This window comes from Salminus brasiliensis, chromosome 14 (genome assembly GCF_030463535.1).
Source record: "Salminus brasiliensis chromosome 14, fSalBra1.hap2, whole genome shotgun sequence".
In the NCBI taxonomy this organism is placed as follows: domain Eukaryota; kingdom Metazoa; phylum Chordata; class Actinopteri; order Characiformes; family Bryconidae; genus Salminus; species Salminus brasiliensis.
In genome coordinates, this window is record NC_132891.1 from 34,502,025 (window position 1) to 34,521,039 (window position 19,015).

Consider the following 19,015-nt stretch of genomic DNA (forward strand, 5'->3'; position numbering starts at 1 on the left):
AAATTGACAAAGCAATTTTAATTACATACAGAAATCGTTCTCACAGCTTTTCCAAAAAGATCATTTAAAAATAGCCAGAATGACCGATACAAAACGCGTCTTTCAAAGAAGAGTCAACAAAAAAATAAAAATAAAAAAATGACCCGTCACATTCAGCCGTACAAGCCTCACTGTTCAACTCTGATGGAAATAAGCTTTTACTCATCCCTACCGAGCCTGCTGATCGCTTCTCCACATTTCCTCTCAGCAAAGACACAAAATACCTTCCTGGACACTCCAGTGGTCACCCAAATGCCTCTGAGCCCAACCTCTTACTCATGAAGTGAAGTGTCCTAATGGAACACACTTTATTTACAGGGGCTGCTGAAGGAAGCCTGTTAAGAGATCAGAAGGAGAGTCTTTGCTTGCGGCCCGGCTGGACGTTTAGAAGTTCTCCAGAAGATCCATGATCCTCTTCTGCTCGCTCTGTCGGAACTCCTCGTTCTTGCCGTCTCCGATGCTTTCTGCGTATTCTGCAAAACAGGGACAGGAGGAAAATACACACATCGGTCAGCAGGCTGTGATTACTTCATTATACGATGTGACTGGAAACATAAAGCATAAAGTCCCAACAGCAATGTGAAAGACTAGTGGAGAGCCGGTCGAGACATGAGAGCTGTGATTGGCCGTCGAGGTTATTGCAGCATAGTGATTTCTGAATGCTCTCAAAGTTCAGATATTAGTCAAGTCAGATTTATTTGTATAGCTTTGTATAGCAGATTTACATAATTAGTAATTAATAAAAGACAGAGACAAAAAGAAGAAAGAAGAAGAAATAACATAAGAAGACATGAAGGACCCAAGACCCCCAGTGAGCCCCAACGGCGACAGTGGCAAGGAGAACCTCCCTCAGAGCTGGAGGAAGAAACCTTGGGAGGAACCAAGACTCACAAGGGGGACCCGACCCGTCCTCCTCTGATCAGAACTATTTATTAATTATTGATAAAAATGACCAAACCAGATACAGCAGATAGTTAATAGTGCTGATATTAATAGTGGCACATAGTTACGAGTCCATTTAGGTTTGAACATGGTCATTAAACAGGTAGCAGTGGTAGGGGGGTGAGCTGCTGGTCTGCTATTGGTGGGGGTGGGTGGGGGGCCTGCTGGTTGGACCGGTAGGTGGCAGCTGGTTTGACGCAGGTATTAGCACTGTGTTTAAATCTGAATAATAACTTCTTTACATTATAATTATTATAATAATTTATTTGCATTATTTGAGTGGCTGTTTTTGAGCAGTTGTCATTTCTGCTAATAAATAAATGCTCTAAATAGTAATGTATTTATTTGGAATTCAGGGGAAATGTTGTCCATGGTTTATGAAATACGACGCAAATGTTAATTTCCCTTAAACACACTGTCTATAAACAGTAAAACCTGAGAAACTGATCATGTAGGGTGGTCTGTTCATCAAAGGCTAGGCATTAATACTGCAGAAACTCAATAAACTGTCACTAATCACTAGTTTTTGAGCTGTTTACACATTTGTGAACCATTCAGAGAAGTCCAGGCTGAAGCCCAGCTTGTATTTTGCTCTGACACAAGCCAGGATTGTAGCTCCCCAGTCCCGCCCTCCTTCAGCAGACTACACTGGACGTGTGGATAAAATAAACCAGCAATTAATGAACGAAAGCAAAGCTCCAGTTCTTCTCGAGAGCAAATCTGAGAGGCTACAATCGTGGATGAGCTGAACCTCTGACTGTATACACACTGGATCGTCCAATGTTTGTCTGCTGTAGTGAGCTCGACGGCCCTCACAGACAGATCAGGAGGAGCATTAAGGCTTGAGGAGAAGCTCCAGTCTGCACTTTCAGCACCGCTGTCTTGAGTGCAGGCTAAGAGCTGGGAGCTCGGCTTCAAAGCTTCAAAAGGCCAAATACGATTAAAAGCAGCAGCACTTAAACCTGCACCTGTGGTGGTGATGAGGAACGACAGACAGGCCGATGCACAGCGAGGCCTTCACTAATTCATCTGCGCTCCCTCAGCCCTCTCAACCACACAAAAAAAAAACCCACCGGCAGCTGGAGTGGGTGAGATCCCAGTTCTTGAAGGTGATGGAGGTGCTGAAGCAGGCGTAAGAATCAGACACTTTGACTAGACCTGAACTGTGATGTTCTAGATGACTGGGTCGGAACATCTCCAGAACATCAGGCAGGTCTTGTGCAGTGGACAGTACCTACCAAAAGTGCTCCAAGGAAGGACAACCGGTGAACCGGAGACAAGGTCATGGGTGCCCAAAGCTCAGCGATGCTCATGGAGGCCTCGCCCACCTCACAACTTACAGGACTTAGAGGATCTGCTGCTGGCGTTAGTCTTCTTGGTGCCGGATACCACAGCAGGACGCCTTCGGAGGTGCTCAAATTAAGACCCACTGACCGCTAAAGTTTCTTTCACGACTTTCAGGGTTTCTCCTGGGACACTGATGAAGATGGACACAGACTACGCATGGTTGATTAGTACCGGCCTAAGCTATTCCACCAGCCATTAAGTGGAGCCATGCCAGAACATTGGTAGAAGGACCACGCCCCAAGCTCCTCCTCTCGATCCTCTTACACTTCTTACACACACACACACACACACACACACAAGCTTCTTCACCCACGTGTTATCTCTCATAACAACGGCTCTTCTATGGCAGCGCTCAACGTACCCTTTGTAGCACCTTGACTTTTAAGTGCACGTCGAGACCCTCTAGGCATGAAACCCCTCTAAAATCACACACTTCCTCCCTCCGCTGGGTCCCGTCCATTCTCTCTCGCTTCCACGTTCGCAAGCTCACACAAACTAGGCCTTCTCTCTGAAGCTGGAGGGCTGCAGACGGCCCCCCTTGCGGCGCTGTGCTCTTTGAAGGCAGGCTATTTGGCGGTGTAATGGTTAGGGAGAAGAGCGTGGAGTGTGTGTGTGTGTGTGTGTGTGTGTGTGTGTGTGTGTGTGTGTGTGTGTGTGTGTGCGCGCGCGCGCGTGCGCGTGTGGGGATTACTCTGAGCCCAACTCAACCTCAGAGAGTGGCAGGAGAAGGATCAAAACCACTAAAGAAGAAAAGGTTAAATTTAAAAAAAAGAGAGGAGACATGTTAGGCTTTCCAAAAGAGAGGACACACACACACACACACACACACACACTTGGGTGGTATTTGCATACTGTATAAACGGAGAGAGGAGGATAATCCCTCTTCAAACTCAGAGGTGTTGGAAGCTTCAACCTCACAGAGTCCATATTCCTTAATACACAACTCAAGCTTATGTAAACACACACACACACACACACACACAAATATATGACCACCCCTGGTTCGGGCTCCACGGCTCCACGGTGTAGTTCTATAATTCCAGACTGTATCCATCTGTTTCTCTGCAGACTCGGTCAGTTCTTTAATAGTCCTGTAGGGTCCTGACCACCACAGAGCACGACGCACACTAGAACCACACTGACCACCACCACATCCGTCAGATTCACTGCAGTGCTGAGAATGCTGCTTAGTCCTGTGGGGTCCCGAGCATTAAAGATCAAACAGGGTGAGAGGAGGAGGCTGAAAAACAGAGGAACAGCCTGGAATTACAGAACTACACAGTGCTCCTGTGCGGTGGTCAGAGGGGCTGATATAATGGGCCAAGGTCATTCCAAACCAGGGGTGGACATGATGCACAGTGTATAAATGCTGCACTGTTGAAAACAAGACGCCAGCCTCCTGGAGTAGGAAAGTGGAGAGCCTATTATTTACTATTAGAAGTGTGACAACACCGCCCACTTAGCGGAAAACCAAACACAGTTAATCGGCCAAGCTAAACCCACGCAATCTCCCAGACCATTCTTAGGAAGTGTAACGAGAAAGAGACGAGACAGTGAGGTCCAGGTTTGGATTGATGGAAATCTGGAAGATTAGAAGCAGCTCAAGGTTATATTAATATTACATCCTAATGTTTTGGGGTTGGCGTGTAAACGTCCATGTAGACGTACATACTGTGAATGGAATTGGGTTGTATTTTAGACTACATTCACCATTTGTGTTGGGCACAGGGGTTCCGCCTCTATCTTTAACCCATCCATTCACTGACCACACACACTAATGACCACACACACAGGGCGCAACGTAAAAGTAGCAGAATATACTTCTTAAAACGGGTGTCCACAAACTTTATCAATGTAAGGGTCCTTCACACACTCATGTCTCTTACAAAAATGGTTCTTTACAAAACCAATCATGGTTCTTCTATAGCAGCATTCAAAGAACCCTCTGTACCCTTCGTTTTTAAGAGTGTACTGACTGACAAACCGGGATGGTTTCCGTTCAATGAGTTCCAATATTAACCACGATATTCATGTAAGAATAATGGAGAGGGGGCATATTTCATGGGCACTGTAAATGACACCCCTGGTAATACAGCCAGGATTTTCATGTATTCGCCTTCCAAGAACCGAAACAGGCCACTGCAGTCTTGTATCAGATTAACCACGATACACACAGTATCAGAAAATCTCTATCGTTACACCACTACTGGAAAAAGGAGACCAGAGAGTGTGGAGTCAAGAAGCTGGAGGAGACAGGAGGGGAAAAAATTAAATAAATAAAATAATAGAAAAAAAGTATTTGACGGGTCAGTGCCTGAGGCTCGGAGCCTGACCCACTCTGTGGTGTCTGATGTTGCGCTGCTTGAGGAAATCCAGCCTAAAAAAAAAAAAAGGCTGTGATCGCATTGACAGCGTTCCAACCAGACACACGCAGAGTGCCAGCAAGCAGGACCCGGAAAATAGGGTGACGCGCAGGGCAACACGGCGGGCTTTGAAGGGGTGGAACTTTGCAACCGCCTCTTCTCACGTGCAACAGTTGTCAAAGAAACTGGCATCTAACTCAGACTAAGCTGGAAGTCCCCCAGTTGCCTTTGACTACGCCTAAATCTCTATATTGTGGAGGTACAGCTGCCCCCATTGTACTGATATGAGACCCTCCTTCAACAGTAATTCTCCCGAGACTCCCAAGGGCCGTAACTGTTCCTTGCATCGTCTGACCTGAACTAGCCCTGACCAGCCCTAAATAAACTGGAGCAGGAACAGGTCAGGGTCTGGGGTTGCTGGTTTCCCAATACAGGGACCGCCAGATTGCCCAATGCTCCCAACTACGCAAATCAAGAAATGGATTTGGGACTGGGTTTGGGTTTCCCAGTCCCTCAAAGGAGGCACGATGTGTGACCCTGAGCAAACTTTTGACCAGGTATACTGTTCCACTTTGCTTTAAGGTTCCTTAAAGCATTGGACACTTGGCCATGCCAGAACTGGTAGACCACCAACACTACATCCATCAGATTCACACATCGTAAGCCACGTTTCTTCATGGCTGACTGTGCTCTCTCGGGCTCCGGCTGCTGATGGAGAAGCTTTACAGGTGGTAGGTGGTTCTCGGCCGCGTTGAGCGACGGACCCCACCACAGCAGAGTCCACAGCAATGCTCAGGCCTAAGACTCACTTTGCCATTTCTCAGCGTTTGTTAGCAGCACTTTCAGACAAAGTATCCCTGTGACCATAATAAACCCCTTTGGCTAATGTCAGCTCAAAAGCAAAGGGGGTGGGGATGGAGGAGGGCAGGTTCCAGCAGCGCTGTGCTCCCGCTGCTGTGAGCTGCCCGCGAGGCTGAGCTCCATCCTGGCAGCGCTCCCTCTACACAGGCCTGCTCAAGGCCACAGCTGCTACCAGCCGGCAGGAGAAAATTTCAATTTATCAGCGCGGTGGCAGCAATTCCACTGCTAAAGCAAGCCTCCCACACACAAGCTGCTCCGCTCTCCCTCTCTGCACTCCGACAGAAAGACGAAAGACAGTGTGCGAGGGGAAGAGGTGGCATCCGCTCCGAGGCAGTCTCCGCGCCCACACCAGCGTTTAAAAGGTGCAATACAGAGAACCTTTATTAAAACCTGACAGTGTTATGAAAATTGCACCCTTATGTTGCGTCTTAATTTTAGGACATTTCTGAAAGGATGCGTAGTCCTCATCAAATCACAGCCAGTGTCTGAAATTACGGAGCGGATTCGGAATTATGGATTCTTTGGGGTTGTGTAAAGCTTTGAGAGTCCGAGCAGAAGGAAAGGGGACGTGCTGCAGAGTGGCGAGTTGTTCCAAGGGATCAGAGCAATTCATAATCGCACTAGAGTAGAAACTTGAGCCCAAAGCACACGTCCTTGAAATAGGTGGACGAGGAGGCCGGACAGGAGGCGGGGAGTCCTTATTTCACCAGTCAACGTCATCGGCAGGGAGGAGAGCAGTTAAAGGAGGATACTGAAGCTTAGGAGAACATGAAGGATTAAGGATGCCAGACGGAAAGGGGTATGCAAGGCAGTTGTGGCTCACGCTTTAGCTTGCAGGTTTAGCTTCAGCTGTCCAGGTTGCACAGACTGGACGAGAGAGTGAAGCCATGTTAGCCTTGTGATTGGTTTGGGGGTATGCTGAGGTAAACCTGACCCACTTTTAGGACCGCCCAGGAGAGAGCAATCCAGCAGACGTTTATTAGACTTTGGGAAGATCTTCATATCTAGATATACTTTGTATGCTTACACTGGGGGCCCTGAGGAGCCAGATTCACTCTATTAGAGAGAAAACTCAGACTTAGGTATTTAGGTATTTTGGTAAGTTGGCCTCAGACATTTAGTCTGGTTTGCTCTGGATTGCCGAAATCACCACGGCCAGATGCAAAGAGCTCTCTTCGGGAGAAGGTTGTAGATGCAGATGAGTCTGGGAAGGGGTTTAAGAAGATCAATCAGAAATCAGACGTCCACTGTCCGCTAAATCACTTACCAGCATGGCCAGGCCAGGCCTTCCCAGCACGTTCAGCCCAAGAGTAGAGACCTCGAGATGAGTAAAGAAGTCTCCAAAAGTCCTAAAACGTCTTCATGGGATCTCCTTTTTTTAAGCTCTAGCTCAGGGTGAGCGGTGCGGATGGACGCCCTGACAGGAGAGACGTGTTGCCGGCCTTCTCCAGCAGCCATTTCCGAGTCAGCCAGCGTTTTTTTTTTTTTTAAAGCAGGCTGGAGCTTCCCTTCCTCATTAATCATTTATGGCCGAGCTCACAGAGCGAGCTCGCTGCGGAAAGAGCAGCGCCGGAGCAGGCGGGCGGCTTCTGAGGATGTGTGCTGAAATGGGGGACTTAATTATGTTCAAAGGCTTCAGCGCTGTTGTGTTGCGTATGCTTGATTATGCACAGAAGGCGTGCAGACAGCGAGCGGCTATTTGCGACCATTCATGGCACAGTCTATCCAGTGGCGAGGAGAAAGCACCATCTCTCTCTCTCTCTCTCTCTCTCACGCTCTCGCTCTCTCGCTGTGTTTGATAGCCAGGCAATTTTTAAACTCTCTCATAGCGGGAAGGGAGACGCAACAGGTGCCAAGAGCGGCGTCGTCTGGATGAATCTGAGTGAGTATTCATGAAGTTTCCTCGAAAACACAACTCCTCCAGGGTCTGTGGTTGAGACCAAATTACAGAAAAATGATGGTGCAGCTTGAGCTTGCAGGCTTTTGGATGCTGTTCATGAATACAGAGTGGGCTCAGAGTAGGCATGGGGACGGACAGATGCATGAAAGTCGAGCTACATGCTTAAACCAGTTGTTCCTCATAACCAGACTTAGCCTAATCAATAAAACATGCTGGATACAGAGGGTATTAGCTCAGCCAAGGCATGTCCGGGGTCTCAAATGCTCCTTCTGTAGTTTAGTGCTGGAGGTAAAGCTAGAAGCTAAACACTACAAACACTACAAGTCAACAGTCGCCCCCCAAAATCAATCCAAATGTTTGTGGACACCCCTTCTAATGAATGCATTCAGCTTTTTTATGCTGGCTAGAGAAATACTGCCAATAGAATAGGACTCTCTGGAGCAGATCAACAAACATGAACCAATTGGTGGCATTCCAGCCAACAGGCTCATATGAGTGGCTCTGAGTGGGTTTGTAATTTGGACTTCCCAATTGTTACAGCCCACCTTAATCTCACATGGGACCCATCTAGGCCCTTTTGCAGTGTACAACCCCGTGTAGAACCTCTGTTCCTATCACGGACCCTGGCGAGCATCAAAGATCTGGGGACAATGCTTTCCTATTGAACTACCTGTACAGGCCCCACACAGGCATGTTAGCTGGGATGCCTAATGCCAGGCGTGGGCTAGAGGGGTATTAAACTGTGCCCCCCCCCAGTATTAAACTGGACATAAAACCGTATGGGAAAGCCGTATATTGCTAAATGAACGGCTGGTTTTTTGAAAGCTCAGAAAGGCTGACAGCTCCGCTCACCTCTCATGATGTGGCGCACGGCTTTCACCGAGCCACCCCTCAGGTTCAGGATCTGATGCACTCTCTGCTGCAGCTGTGAGGGGAATACACACATGCATCAACACAAAAGCCATGGTGGAAGTAGGGATGGACATATGATCCACTTTACTTGAATAAACTGGACTTGAATCCACAGGCGAGGTCAGCTGAGGTGGGCGTTTGCGTACCTGTGGGATTCCAGCACTGCTGATCTCCACCATGATGTAGCAGATGAGCTGCAGGACGAAGAGTCCAGCGTCTAAACGCCGCAGGTAAAACTCATCCTCCATCGAGTCATCCAGGATTTCCCCTCGCCGCACCATTTCCTGTGATAAACACACAAACATGACTTGGGTGGCGGTACACAAAAGTCACGGTTCGGACCTCCACCGCTGTTTAGACCTCACGGTTCGAGCTGGAACAAAACATACGACTAACCAGGTTTCCTGACACTGAATTTAAACAGACGGTTAGTTCAGTTTGTTTCATCTAGTGTTGTATAGCGCCCCCCTGAGGTAGACAACCACATCGTCCTTGTCCGATTTACCATCTATCAGGGCTTAATGGACATGGAGATTACTGGTACACTGAGATGTTGGTGCTGTTGGTTTGCTGGCATTGGGACACTGGGATGCTGATTTTCAGGGAATGCTCATGTCTGTGCTACCGTCTGGCTTTTCGCCTTTTTAACTAGGCTTGCGCCAGTTTATTCATCCCCCTATAAGACTGATCCTTGCTGATATATTCATATAGAGACGGAAATGATAGATCTAATTCTCCTTGCCCTTAAAATATCTTCATCCGACCTAGTGTTGAGCCTTGGTGCTACTGTTTTTGGCTAGAGCACAAGAGGCTCGGACCCTGATCTCCGTAAAGCTGCTTTTTGGTTATTTAAGCAGATCCTACTGGGCCTCGGACACTGAGCGCTACACTGCGCCAAGAACAGTAGCAGCAAAAATAAATCTGACTTTTAAATTCAGCCGAGTTACTGCTGCCTTCAGGTCCAATCTTGCTACTGATCATCAGTTTGGGACTTAAATTGGGTGGTGGTACACACACACACACACACACACACACACACACACAACCCACACATCCTCATATGCATCAATCTTAAACGCTTAGCCCACACGTCAATATCCTAGCCTTGTCAATACTCCCTAAACAGGAATTCATCACCATTAGAAAGCTCGGGGAGGTTTTCTGAGGCCAAAACAAAGCCGCCCGAGGCGGAAAGCCACTCCATCATTTAATTCAGCCGACAGTTACTAACGTCTCCTCACTGGTAACGAGCTGTTGGCTTTATTAAAAGCTCCAGTGAAACCCAAAGAGCACTCCAGCACCGGCAACGTCCTACCGCAGGCTTGTGGATAGCGCCCCACAAAGAAACGCCAGACAGACCTGCGAAGGGGTTTACATTCTACAGCATCTGGAATAAGGGCAATGTATAAAAGGAAGAAAACAAGCTGTAAACTAGACTAATGGAATGTCGTGACTCATTAAAAGCGCTCCACCCACGCCATCTGTGATGAAGTCAACAAGGACACCGTTAGCCACTAAAGTCAACATCTCTGCCAGCCCTGTCGACGCCCAGGCAAAACTTCAATCGCGCAACAATCACAATCACAATCCCGTCTGAACTAGACCACAGTGCGCCGGCAGGGCAGCATCTCTCAGTGCAATTACAATAAAGGTTCAAAGCAGCGTGAACTTAAATTATTATTTAATAAATTAGATTAAAAATAAAGAAAGAAAATAAAGAAACCTGTCATTTTAACATTTTCCTTCAGTACGGTGACATATTTCCAAGTGAAATGCGGTGTCAAGGATGATGATGCGTTTTGGCTGCATTGTGGTGTCGGGTGCGATGCAAGTGATAGGGGGAGTCCTAGGGAGTAGGGGGATCATTGGGAGGTAAACTTGAGGCTTAAACTAATTCCATAGTAAAACTAACAAAGGATTTGTTATTTTACCTAAAGTGTTAAAGATAAATTCATAATTATATATATATATATATATATATATATATATATATATATATATATATATACACATACACACACATATATATATATATATATATACACACATATACACACACACTCATATTTATACACTCGTAAGACCCCCACCATCTCCCTGACACCAGTTAACAGACGTCTGCGTAGGTCACCTTAGCTTAAGAGTAAAGAGGGGCGAGAGCACCATCCACCCACCCGGAGAGAGCACGGCCAATTGTGCTCCCTCAGACTCCATCCGCTGATGGCAAAGCGGCATGGCTCAGGATTCCAACCCCCAGGCCATAGTGGCAGCACATAAGACCCCTGACTGAGCCACTCAGAGTCCCTCAGATCCTACTTTTGTGTATTTCGGTAGATTTGCAGTTAACATGGTTTCCACGTGACATGAACTCATGAGCAGTATGGAAAAACAGAGAAGTTCAGAAACCAACCCTGAATGGCCGAGTTTAGGGGGAATTCGTAAATTTTAATCGAATTTTAACACGGCAATTCTGGTGCATTCGAGAATTGCACTTAGAAATCTACTCAACATCTATCATAAATAAGGCCAGTCTAAAACACTGCCCATCATTTGTGCTGTACTGTAATGTAATGGTGTACAGTGCTTGGTCCCCAATGATTGCCCCAACTCTCATAGTGAGTTACAACAGTCTATAGAAAATCAATAAGCTGTACATCAATTCAAAAACTAGAGATCTGCTAATATCTATTGGTTTTGGCCTTGGTTTCTAACAACAACAACAACAACCGTCTACAAAAATTAACCCTTTTTACCCACATCCAACTGCGTATGATCTTACTGGGGTGGGAAATAGGACAATACATTATAGTATCAGGATGAATTCAGTGATTGTGATCTAGAATATACCTTTTTAAATATGTGGTTGATATAGTCACTGCTTAAAGGACACTCACGTTGCAATATGCATGTTTTAAAGGCCCAAAAACCTGGTACTCCATGCGCATTTGTGGAGCTCAAGGTCAGGACTCAATCCAAACTGAGGGCTCCGTGGTAAAAGTGACGGGCTGCCGGTGTGCATTTTTCTGCAGCGTAATTGCAGCGAGCGGCGCGGCCCTCCCTCCCGGGAACACCAACCTTTTCAGGTGGTTATACAGTGTGTGTGTGTGTGTTTCTGTGTGTGTGTGTGAACAAGCGAGAGGTGCTAGAGCATGCCGTGGGAAACAAGCTACACGCAGGCAGGAGAACAAAGGGAAGCGTCTGGGAGCAGCGGAGAGACAGGAGCAGGAGCGTCCGTCACGGGCTGCTGCGGCCCGGCCCATCCCAGCCCAGCCCGGCTGCTCCTCTCCTCCAATAATCCCTGCCTCCGAACACAGCCTCGCAGAAACGCGGCCTGACTGCCAGCTGCACACACGCCGGTGGTCCTGAGGCTGGGAAATCATGCGCGGAACGGTGGACGACCTGGTCATTAAGCATCATCTGAAGCATGAAGTACAAACGCAGCCTTCTGGAGTCTAAATGGGCCATTTCAATTTTAGAATTGCTGGTTTTAGAGGCAATCTGAAATCATAACTGACTTCTTCAGCCCTGAGAGATCACGTTAAATATGGTGCATCAAAGCAGGCGGTTTAATGGACACGCCCTGCAATCTTCTATCTAAATCTAATAACTCCTGCTGACTTATTCATATGTTTAGAGGTAAAGGTAAAAACGGCACTCCACCCCCAAGAACGCTCTACCGGGGGATCTCCTACCTAGTGGATCAGTGGCCCAGTCAGCTGCTACTATGGCTTAGGGGTCGCGAGTTAGAATCCCCAGCCATGCCAGCCACTTTGCCTTCAGTGGCCAGAGTCTGAGAGAGCACAGCTGCCCGTGCTCTCTCCCTTCATTAGTCCCATCGTGAGGCTGGCCGGCTCAGGTGTCTATTTGGCTGTTGGATCAGAGCTGGGGATCTGGGTGGTGTCGCGATACAAGTGAAAGGGGGAGTCCTAGGGAGTAGGTGGGATTATTGGGACGTAAACTGGCTTAAACTAATTACATAGTAAAACTAACGAGGCAAAGGATTTGTTATTTTACCTAAAGTGTTAAAGATTTAAAAAGCCCCCCACCACAACACCAGTTAACACACATCTGCCCCGGTCACCTTCGCGGCCAGAGGGGCAAGAGCACCATCCACCCACCCGGAGAGAGCACGGCCAATTGTGCACCCTTAGACTCCATCCGCTGATGGCAAAGCGACATGGCTTAGGATTCCAACTCGGGACCCCCGGGCCATAGTGGCAGCACATAAGACCCCTGACTGAGCCACTCAGAGTACCTCAGATCCTACTTTTGTGTATTTCTGTAGATTTGCAGTTAACATGGTTCCCACGTGAGCAATTTTCCGCCCGCCGCATGGGCTGCTTTCCAGACTGCTGACCTTTTGTAGGTGAAGAGCAGTGGGTGATTTGCTGCTGTCCGTGTGAAAAGCTCTTAAGAGGCAAGGCGTGTAGTTTCGCGGAGGAGGTGGATGCTCGTGCTCTTTTGGAATGAAAAAGCCTAATGGCCATAGAATCCCGTTGTGTAGGCTCGGCGATCTCCGTCGGAGGCGTGTGATGATTATGATTATGGGCCACAGGCTCTTATTACACTGGTGCTTCTTCAACTCAGAAAATCTCAGAACTCTGACGGAGAGAAAAAGAACGATCGGCATAGATAGTCTTCTCAGGAGGAACGGCGTGTCGCCGGGTTGCTGCTCTGGTTTCGATCGAGGCCTGCTCTTTGCTTGGGCTTTTAATGGGCTCAAAATATTAGCTGCATATAGCTTATGCGAACCTCAGGGAGTGAACACCTACACACACACTCACACAGACACTCACACTCAGTCATTACAGGAGAAACCAGAGGAAAGCTGTGGAACCGGGGCCTTGGCGAGTCAATTACGCCCAGAAAGGCCCGGGGGACAAAGCAGGCAGCGATTTTTAGTCACTTTGTGTTGGAGAATCGCAGGTGTTTAATATGACAGTGGGGAAACGCTGTGAAATCTGCGTCTCTCCTCCGTCTCCCGAAGACTAAAATTAACCACAGGCCTGCCGTCAGCACTTCCTCTGTAGACTAATGGACCTCTGAAATAATAATAATAAAAATAACAGCAAAAAAAAAGGATAGAACAGGAAGTTTCACTTGTGGTGAACACTGTAGGCCAGAGGCATCGAGCTGCCAGCAACCACCAACACAAAATGTTCAACTTCTAACTTAACCTAGGAAAGACTTCCAGAATATTCCACTGGTTTGCTCTGATTTGCAGCTTCATTACAATTTGTACTTTATGGACAAGCTGAGAGCTCCAGAAGCTTGATCTGAAGGTAGAGAAGCATGTGGACTGAGGATGTAGAGTAATACTACAGGATTTTACACTAATATGACTAATATGACTCGTTACACAGTTCTGGGGAGTGGTTTCGTAGTGCAGCTCCACCCTGGTGCAGTAGCAGCTATCCGGCCACAAATGGGAATGAGAGCGACGCCATTCATCCTATTGCAGCCCTTGTATGCCCAGCCTTCAGCCCAGCCTTCAGCCCAGCCTTCAGCCCAGCCTTCAGCCCAGCCTACAGCCCAGCCTACAGCCCAGCCTACAGCCCAGCCTACAGCCCAGCCTACAGCCCAGCCTACAGCCCACAGGCAGGCACAGATACTCCCTGGGACCTGAACGGTGCTGCCAAACGTCTGTAGGCCTATAAAGAGTGTTTCAGTAGGCCTGAGAGACCCCACTGCAGAGGGCACTGTGTTAGGAGTGTGGTAAAAGAAAGGGGAACAGGAGGATAGAGGAGGATTTGTAGCTTCCATCAGGCTGTAAAGAAAAGGAGACAGCCTGAAAGAACAAGTGTCCGTGATGAGACTCCCGGCCTGCTGAAACACTGTCCCCTCTACGGGTGATGGATTTTTATAGCGCTCACAGGAATTTGGCTTAACAGCGTTCGGCTTCGAACGACCTGAGGAGCAGAGGTGTAGAGAAAAGAGAACAGGACAAGAGAATTCAGCAGTCAGGGCCCAGCTCGGGAGGGACGAGCAGATCCCCCCCAGCTTCTAATCACATGAGGCTGGAGGTTCCACAAGTCCTGACCCCTCACTGCTTCATCAATCTCTCCACAGGATGGATGGATATATGGACAGAAAATGAGAAAAACACACACACACTTCTAACTTCTACAGTCTCCAGTATGAATCTGCAGTGTGTAACTTCTACAGTCTCCAGTGTGAATCTGCAGAGTGTGTAACTTCTACAGTCTCCAGTGTGAATCTGCAGAGTGTGTAACTTCTACAGTCTCCAGTGTGAATCTGCAGAGTGTGTAACTTCTACAGTCTCCAGTGTGAATCTGCAGAGTGTGTAACTTCTACAGTCTCCAGTATGAATCTGCAGTGTGTAACTTCTACAGTATCCAGTATGAATCTGCAGTGTGTAACTTCTACAGTCTCCAGTGTGAATCTGCAGAGTGTGTAACTTCTACAGTCTCCAGTATGAATCTGCAGAGTGTGTAACTTCTACAGTCTCCAGTGTGAATCTGCAGAGTGTGTAACTTCTACAGTCTCCAGTATGAATCTGCAGTGTGTAACTTCTACAGTATCCAGTATGAATCTGCAGTGTGTAACTTCTACAGTCTCCAGTGTGAATCTGCAGTGTGTGTAATTTCTACAGTCTCCAGTATGAATCTGCAGTGTGTGTATTTTCTACAGTCTCCAGTGTGAATCTGCAGTGTGTGTAATTTCTACAGTCTCCAGTATGAATCTGCAGTGTGTGTATTTTCTACAGTCTCCAGTATCCAGTATCTGCTGTGCAAGCAGCTTTCAGTCTGGCAGCAAAAACAGTGGAGTGATTTGAATCCAGTATGAATCTGCCGTGTGTGTGTGTGTGTGTAGCTTTTCCAGTCTGACAGGAATAATTGTGGAGTTCTTCTAATTCTGTATGAATTTGTAGTGTGAGCAGCTTTTACAGTCTCCAGTATGAATCTGCAGTGCAGGCAGCTGCTGAAGCCTAAAAGTAAGTGGAGTGTGTTGAATTCAGTATGAATTTATGGTCTCCAGTATGAACCTGCAAGTAGCTTTTAGTCTGACAGTAAAAAAAAAAAAAAAATTAATGAAATTATTTGATTTTTGGTATTGATCTGCAGTGCATGCAGCCTTTACAGACTCCAGTATGAATCTGCAGTGTTTAGATCTTTATAGTCCGACACCAGTCATTCTGGAGTGATACGAATCCAGTATGAATCTACAACGTGTGCAGACTTTGCTGTCTGACACTAATATTAGCAGAATGATTTGAATCCAGTATGAATCTATAGTGCGTGTCGTTTTTACAGTCTCCAGTATGAATCTCTTGTGTCTATATCTTTATAGTTCAATACTTTTGAAGTGATATGAATCCAGTATGAATCTGCAGTGTGTAGCTTTCACAGCCAGACAGTAAAAACAGTGGACTGAATGGTCTTCTGTAATTGGTTGAATCTGTTTCGCCAACAGACCAGGCTGAGGTGTGTTTTTAGTGTTTCTGAGTGTATCCTGTTGCGCAACACTTTCCGGGCTTTCTGTGGGAATTGTAAGGAAATTGGACAGACCCTCTAGCCCATAAGAACTGGCTAATAAAACATCTCCTGGTGAAGCTAATCCAGCTCCAGCGGTGTTTAAAGCTCGGAGGTGAGTGGCGGAGGAGGGGGAGGCAGCAGGGAATGCTAAAGTCAAGCTCTGAGGCTGAGTGGGGTGACGTGAGCTTCTGTTATCTCTGCATCCGTGTCACTCTCATCACTCGGATCTAACCTCCAGTCCAGCAAGGTGAGAGGAAGGGCTCGCTATGGGAGCCAAACGAATGTGTGTGTGGGAGTGTGTATGAGTGTGTGTTTGTAAGCACGAGTGTGTATGTGCGCATGTTCTTACGTGCTTTTCTCCTTCAATCCTCCTGTCAGCGAGCTGAACGGCTTCCAGGTACTTAAAATGCAGCTCCATCAGTCGGTCCACCTGCAGGGAGGGACACACACACACACACTTTACAAAACCAGGTATGCACGCACACACACACACACACACACACACACACACACACACACACACACACACACAAATAAAACCACTCAAGCACAGCCCCATGGGAGTATCTGGGCCAATTTTAAACCTCTCTTGCACCCGACTCGGCTGCAGCCACCTTTAGCTCCATTCGTGCCTGCAGCCCCGCCTTTCTTCTGGAAGTCCTGTACGATCTGCCCTCACGCCAAGAGTGTTTACTTTTGCAAGTGCTGCATTTTCACTGATCAGACGAGGGTTAAAACCTCTTCCTCACTGCCCCACAGTCTAAAAACTAAAGCACAGAGGTGGACCATGCAACATGACAATGACCCAAAATATTCCAGAGAGAAACCAAAGGTGCATATTTCCAAAGGTGGATATTTATTCTATTGAGATGCTGGACTGATTGAGACTGGACTGATTTTGCACTGGCTGTGCAACAAAAAACCCCACACACCCCACAGCTGAGAGAATTCTGCATGGAGGAGTGGGAGAAAAACAGCTGGTAGATGGTTATTGGAAATACCTAACATGAGGTTAAGCTAAAGGGGGAATAGCAAAATTTTAGTAAATGTAATTTATCAAATTTCACATATGATGCTCCCCTACCACCCATGTCAGACCAGTTGCCCGCCCTCCTGCCACTGCATACCTGCCTAATGATCATGTTAAAACTTACATGGACTCTGCCACTATTATTAATATTACCATTAACCATCATTACTCTCATTCATCTTACTATGCCTACAATAATTATATTAGTTACACTACATTATTATTATTATATTATATTATGATATTAAGATTATGTTGCACACCTGAGCCGTAAAACAGTCTTATGTGGTGGTTCGGTGAAAAATTAATTATCAATGATTTTTAAAAAGTACAAAAGCAGAGGAGGATGGGTTGTGTATGGATTGGTTTCTCCACAGATTTTCTTCCTCCAGCTCTGTCGCCTTTGGCTGCTCAGTGGGGGTCTTGGATCCTTCATGTCTTCTTATGTTATTGATTACTTGTCTTTTTACTAATTACTGATTCTGTAAAGCTGCTTTGTGACAACACCGGTTGTAAAAAGAGCTATACAAATACATGTCATTTGATTTGATGTTGAAGACATTTCTTCAGTTGTATGTGTTAAGCTATATTCCCTTCACCTCTTAATATTATTCAAATGAAGATCAAATGTCCAGATCTTTAAATATGTTCAGAAATATAAAATTTTTTATGGGGTGTCTGGACTTTTAAGCAGCCTTAAAAAGCCAATATAGTGTAAAACTAAATGTCTGAAAAAACAGCCCGTCTTGACTTTAACAGGGTTGTGAGGTCACAACCCCAAACAATTTACGTTGTTGCCGACAGCTGTTTAGTTCTTGAAGTGACCGAGTGCTGACAGAGGACCTTCGGTCTCTGACTTTCACATCTACAAGGTGGACCAACTAGAAAGGAGTGTCCTAACAGAGTCTAACAGTGTGCAGTCTACCTTCTCGCAGTCGTTCTCCGTGAACTTGCTGAGCAGACGGCTTCTCTGCTGCCCCTTTAGGTTCCTCAGCATGGACGCCATGATGGAGCACACGTGCTCTGGAGGAAAAACAGGACAGCTGTAAGTCTCACATCACTCTCGTAAGCTTTGCATGCAGTATTTTCAAAGCATCAACAATTACAAAAAGCATCTTACAGATTCAAAGAGCATCACTGCAAATATTTCCATATTTCATGATTCTGATTCATTTCTACAAGCTATCCCAAAGACCATTCACCTGCATTACACAACATATATAAGAGACGCAAGAGAAATACTGAGAAGACAGCAGAGAGACAGAGAGAGGATGAAGATGAGGGATGCAGTGAGTAAGAGCATCATTACAGAACCTGAACGCACTGAGTGAGGTGAGAAACAGGAGTCAGGCACAGTAATCAGGTCAGGTAATCAATCAATCTTGATCATCTCAAAATCATGACTGCCTGATGTGTCCGATTTCTGTTCTGTGTCTATCTAGTACACGCCCAATAAGCTCACCCCCCCCATGTGTGTTTAAGAGAGTCGCAGGGTGGGGGTGCTGCGGGAGCTCACTGATTGGTGAAGTAATGCTCTGAAAACCAAAGCTCGGCGTAGCTGCAAGTTTAGCAACATGCTCAGTTAGACTAACAGCCACAGAAAGCAAACCTGAATGAGCCGGCCTACTAAAATAAGCCTGAAAGCAGTGGAGAACCCTGCTCAGACGCTTCCCCCGACTCTCTGTGCTCTCAGATACGAGGTTTTATCCTCTAAACAGGTGGATTAGAGCCTCGGTTAGCTGGAACGCGGCCTGTGCTGCAGTGTTTAGCCTGCTAGCTAACTTATCTAGGCCTAGACAGATGTAAACGGGGTCAGAGTGTGTGGAGCTACATGTGTAAAAATGTTGTCATTAGGTGATTTAGAGCATTAGACTGTGCAAGAGAGAGTGTGAGAGTGCTGGAGCGCGAGAGTGAGAGAGAAAGAGAGGCAGTGGAGGAGGCAGGTATTAGATAAGTGTGTTATCTCTGAGCTCTGCCCTGGGATATGAAGCAGGAGAGAAAGAGAGCGAGGGAGGCGGAGAGAATGAAGAGGAAGGACGGAGGGAGGGAGGGAGGAAAAGAGAAGAGATGCTCGAGCTGTCGCTACAGCACCGGGTCTCCGTGGCAACAGGAGGAGAGGTCATTA

General features: G+C 46.8%; 1 protein-coding gene across 1 annotated transcript in view; it reads right to left on the minus strand.

Annotated features, from left to right (window-relative positions):
• The window catches only part of ctnnbl1 (catenin, beta like 1), a 48,854-nt gene continuing 29,839 nt past the window's right edge, over positions 1–19,015 (minus strand). The window contains exons 12-16 of the mRNA XM_072696671.1: positions 17,816–17,913; positions 16,210–16,290; positions 8,511–8,648; positions 8,305–8,377; positions 1–512 (exon numbers count right to left, since the gene is read on the minus strand). Coding sequence (XP_072552772.1) covers positions 424–512; positions 8,305–8,377; positions 8,511–8,648; positions 16,210–16,290; positions 17,816–17,913 — 479 coding nt within the window. The 3' untranslated portion in view covers positions 1–423. The remainder of the gene's footprint in view (positions 513–8,304; positions 8,378–8,510; positions 8,649–16,209; positions 16,291–17,815; positions 17,914–19,015) is intronic.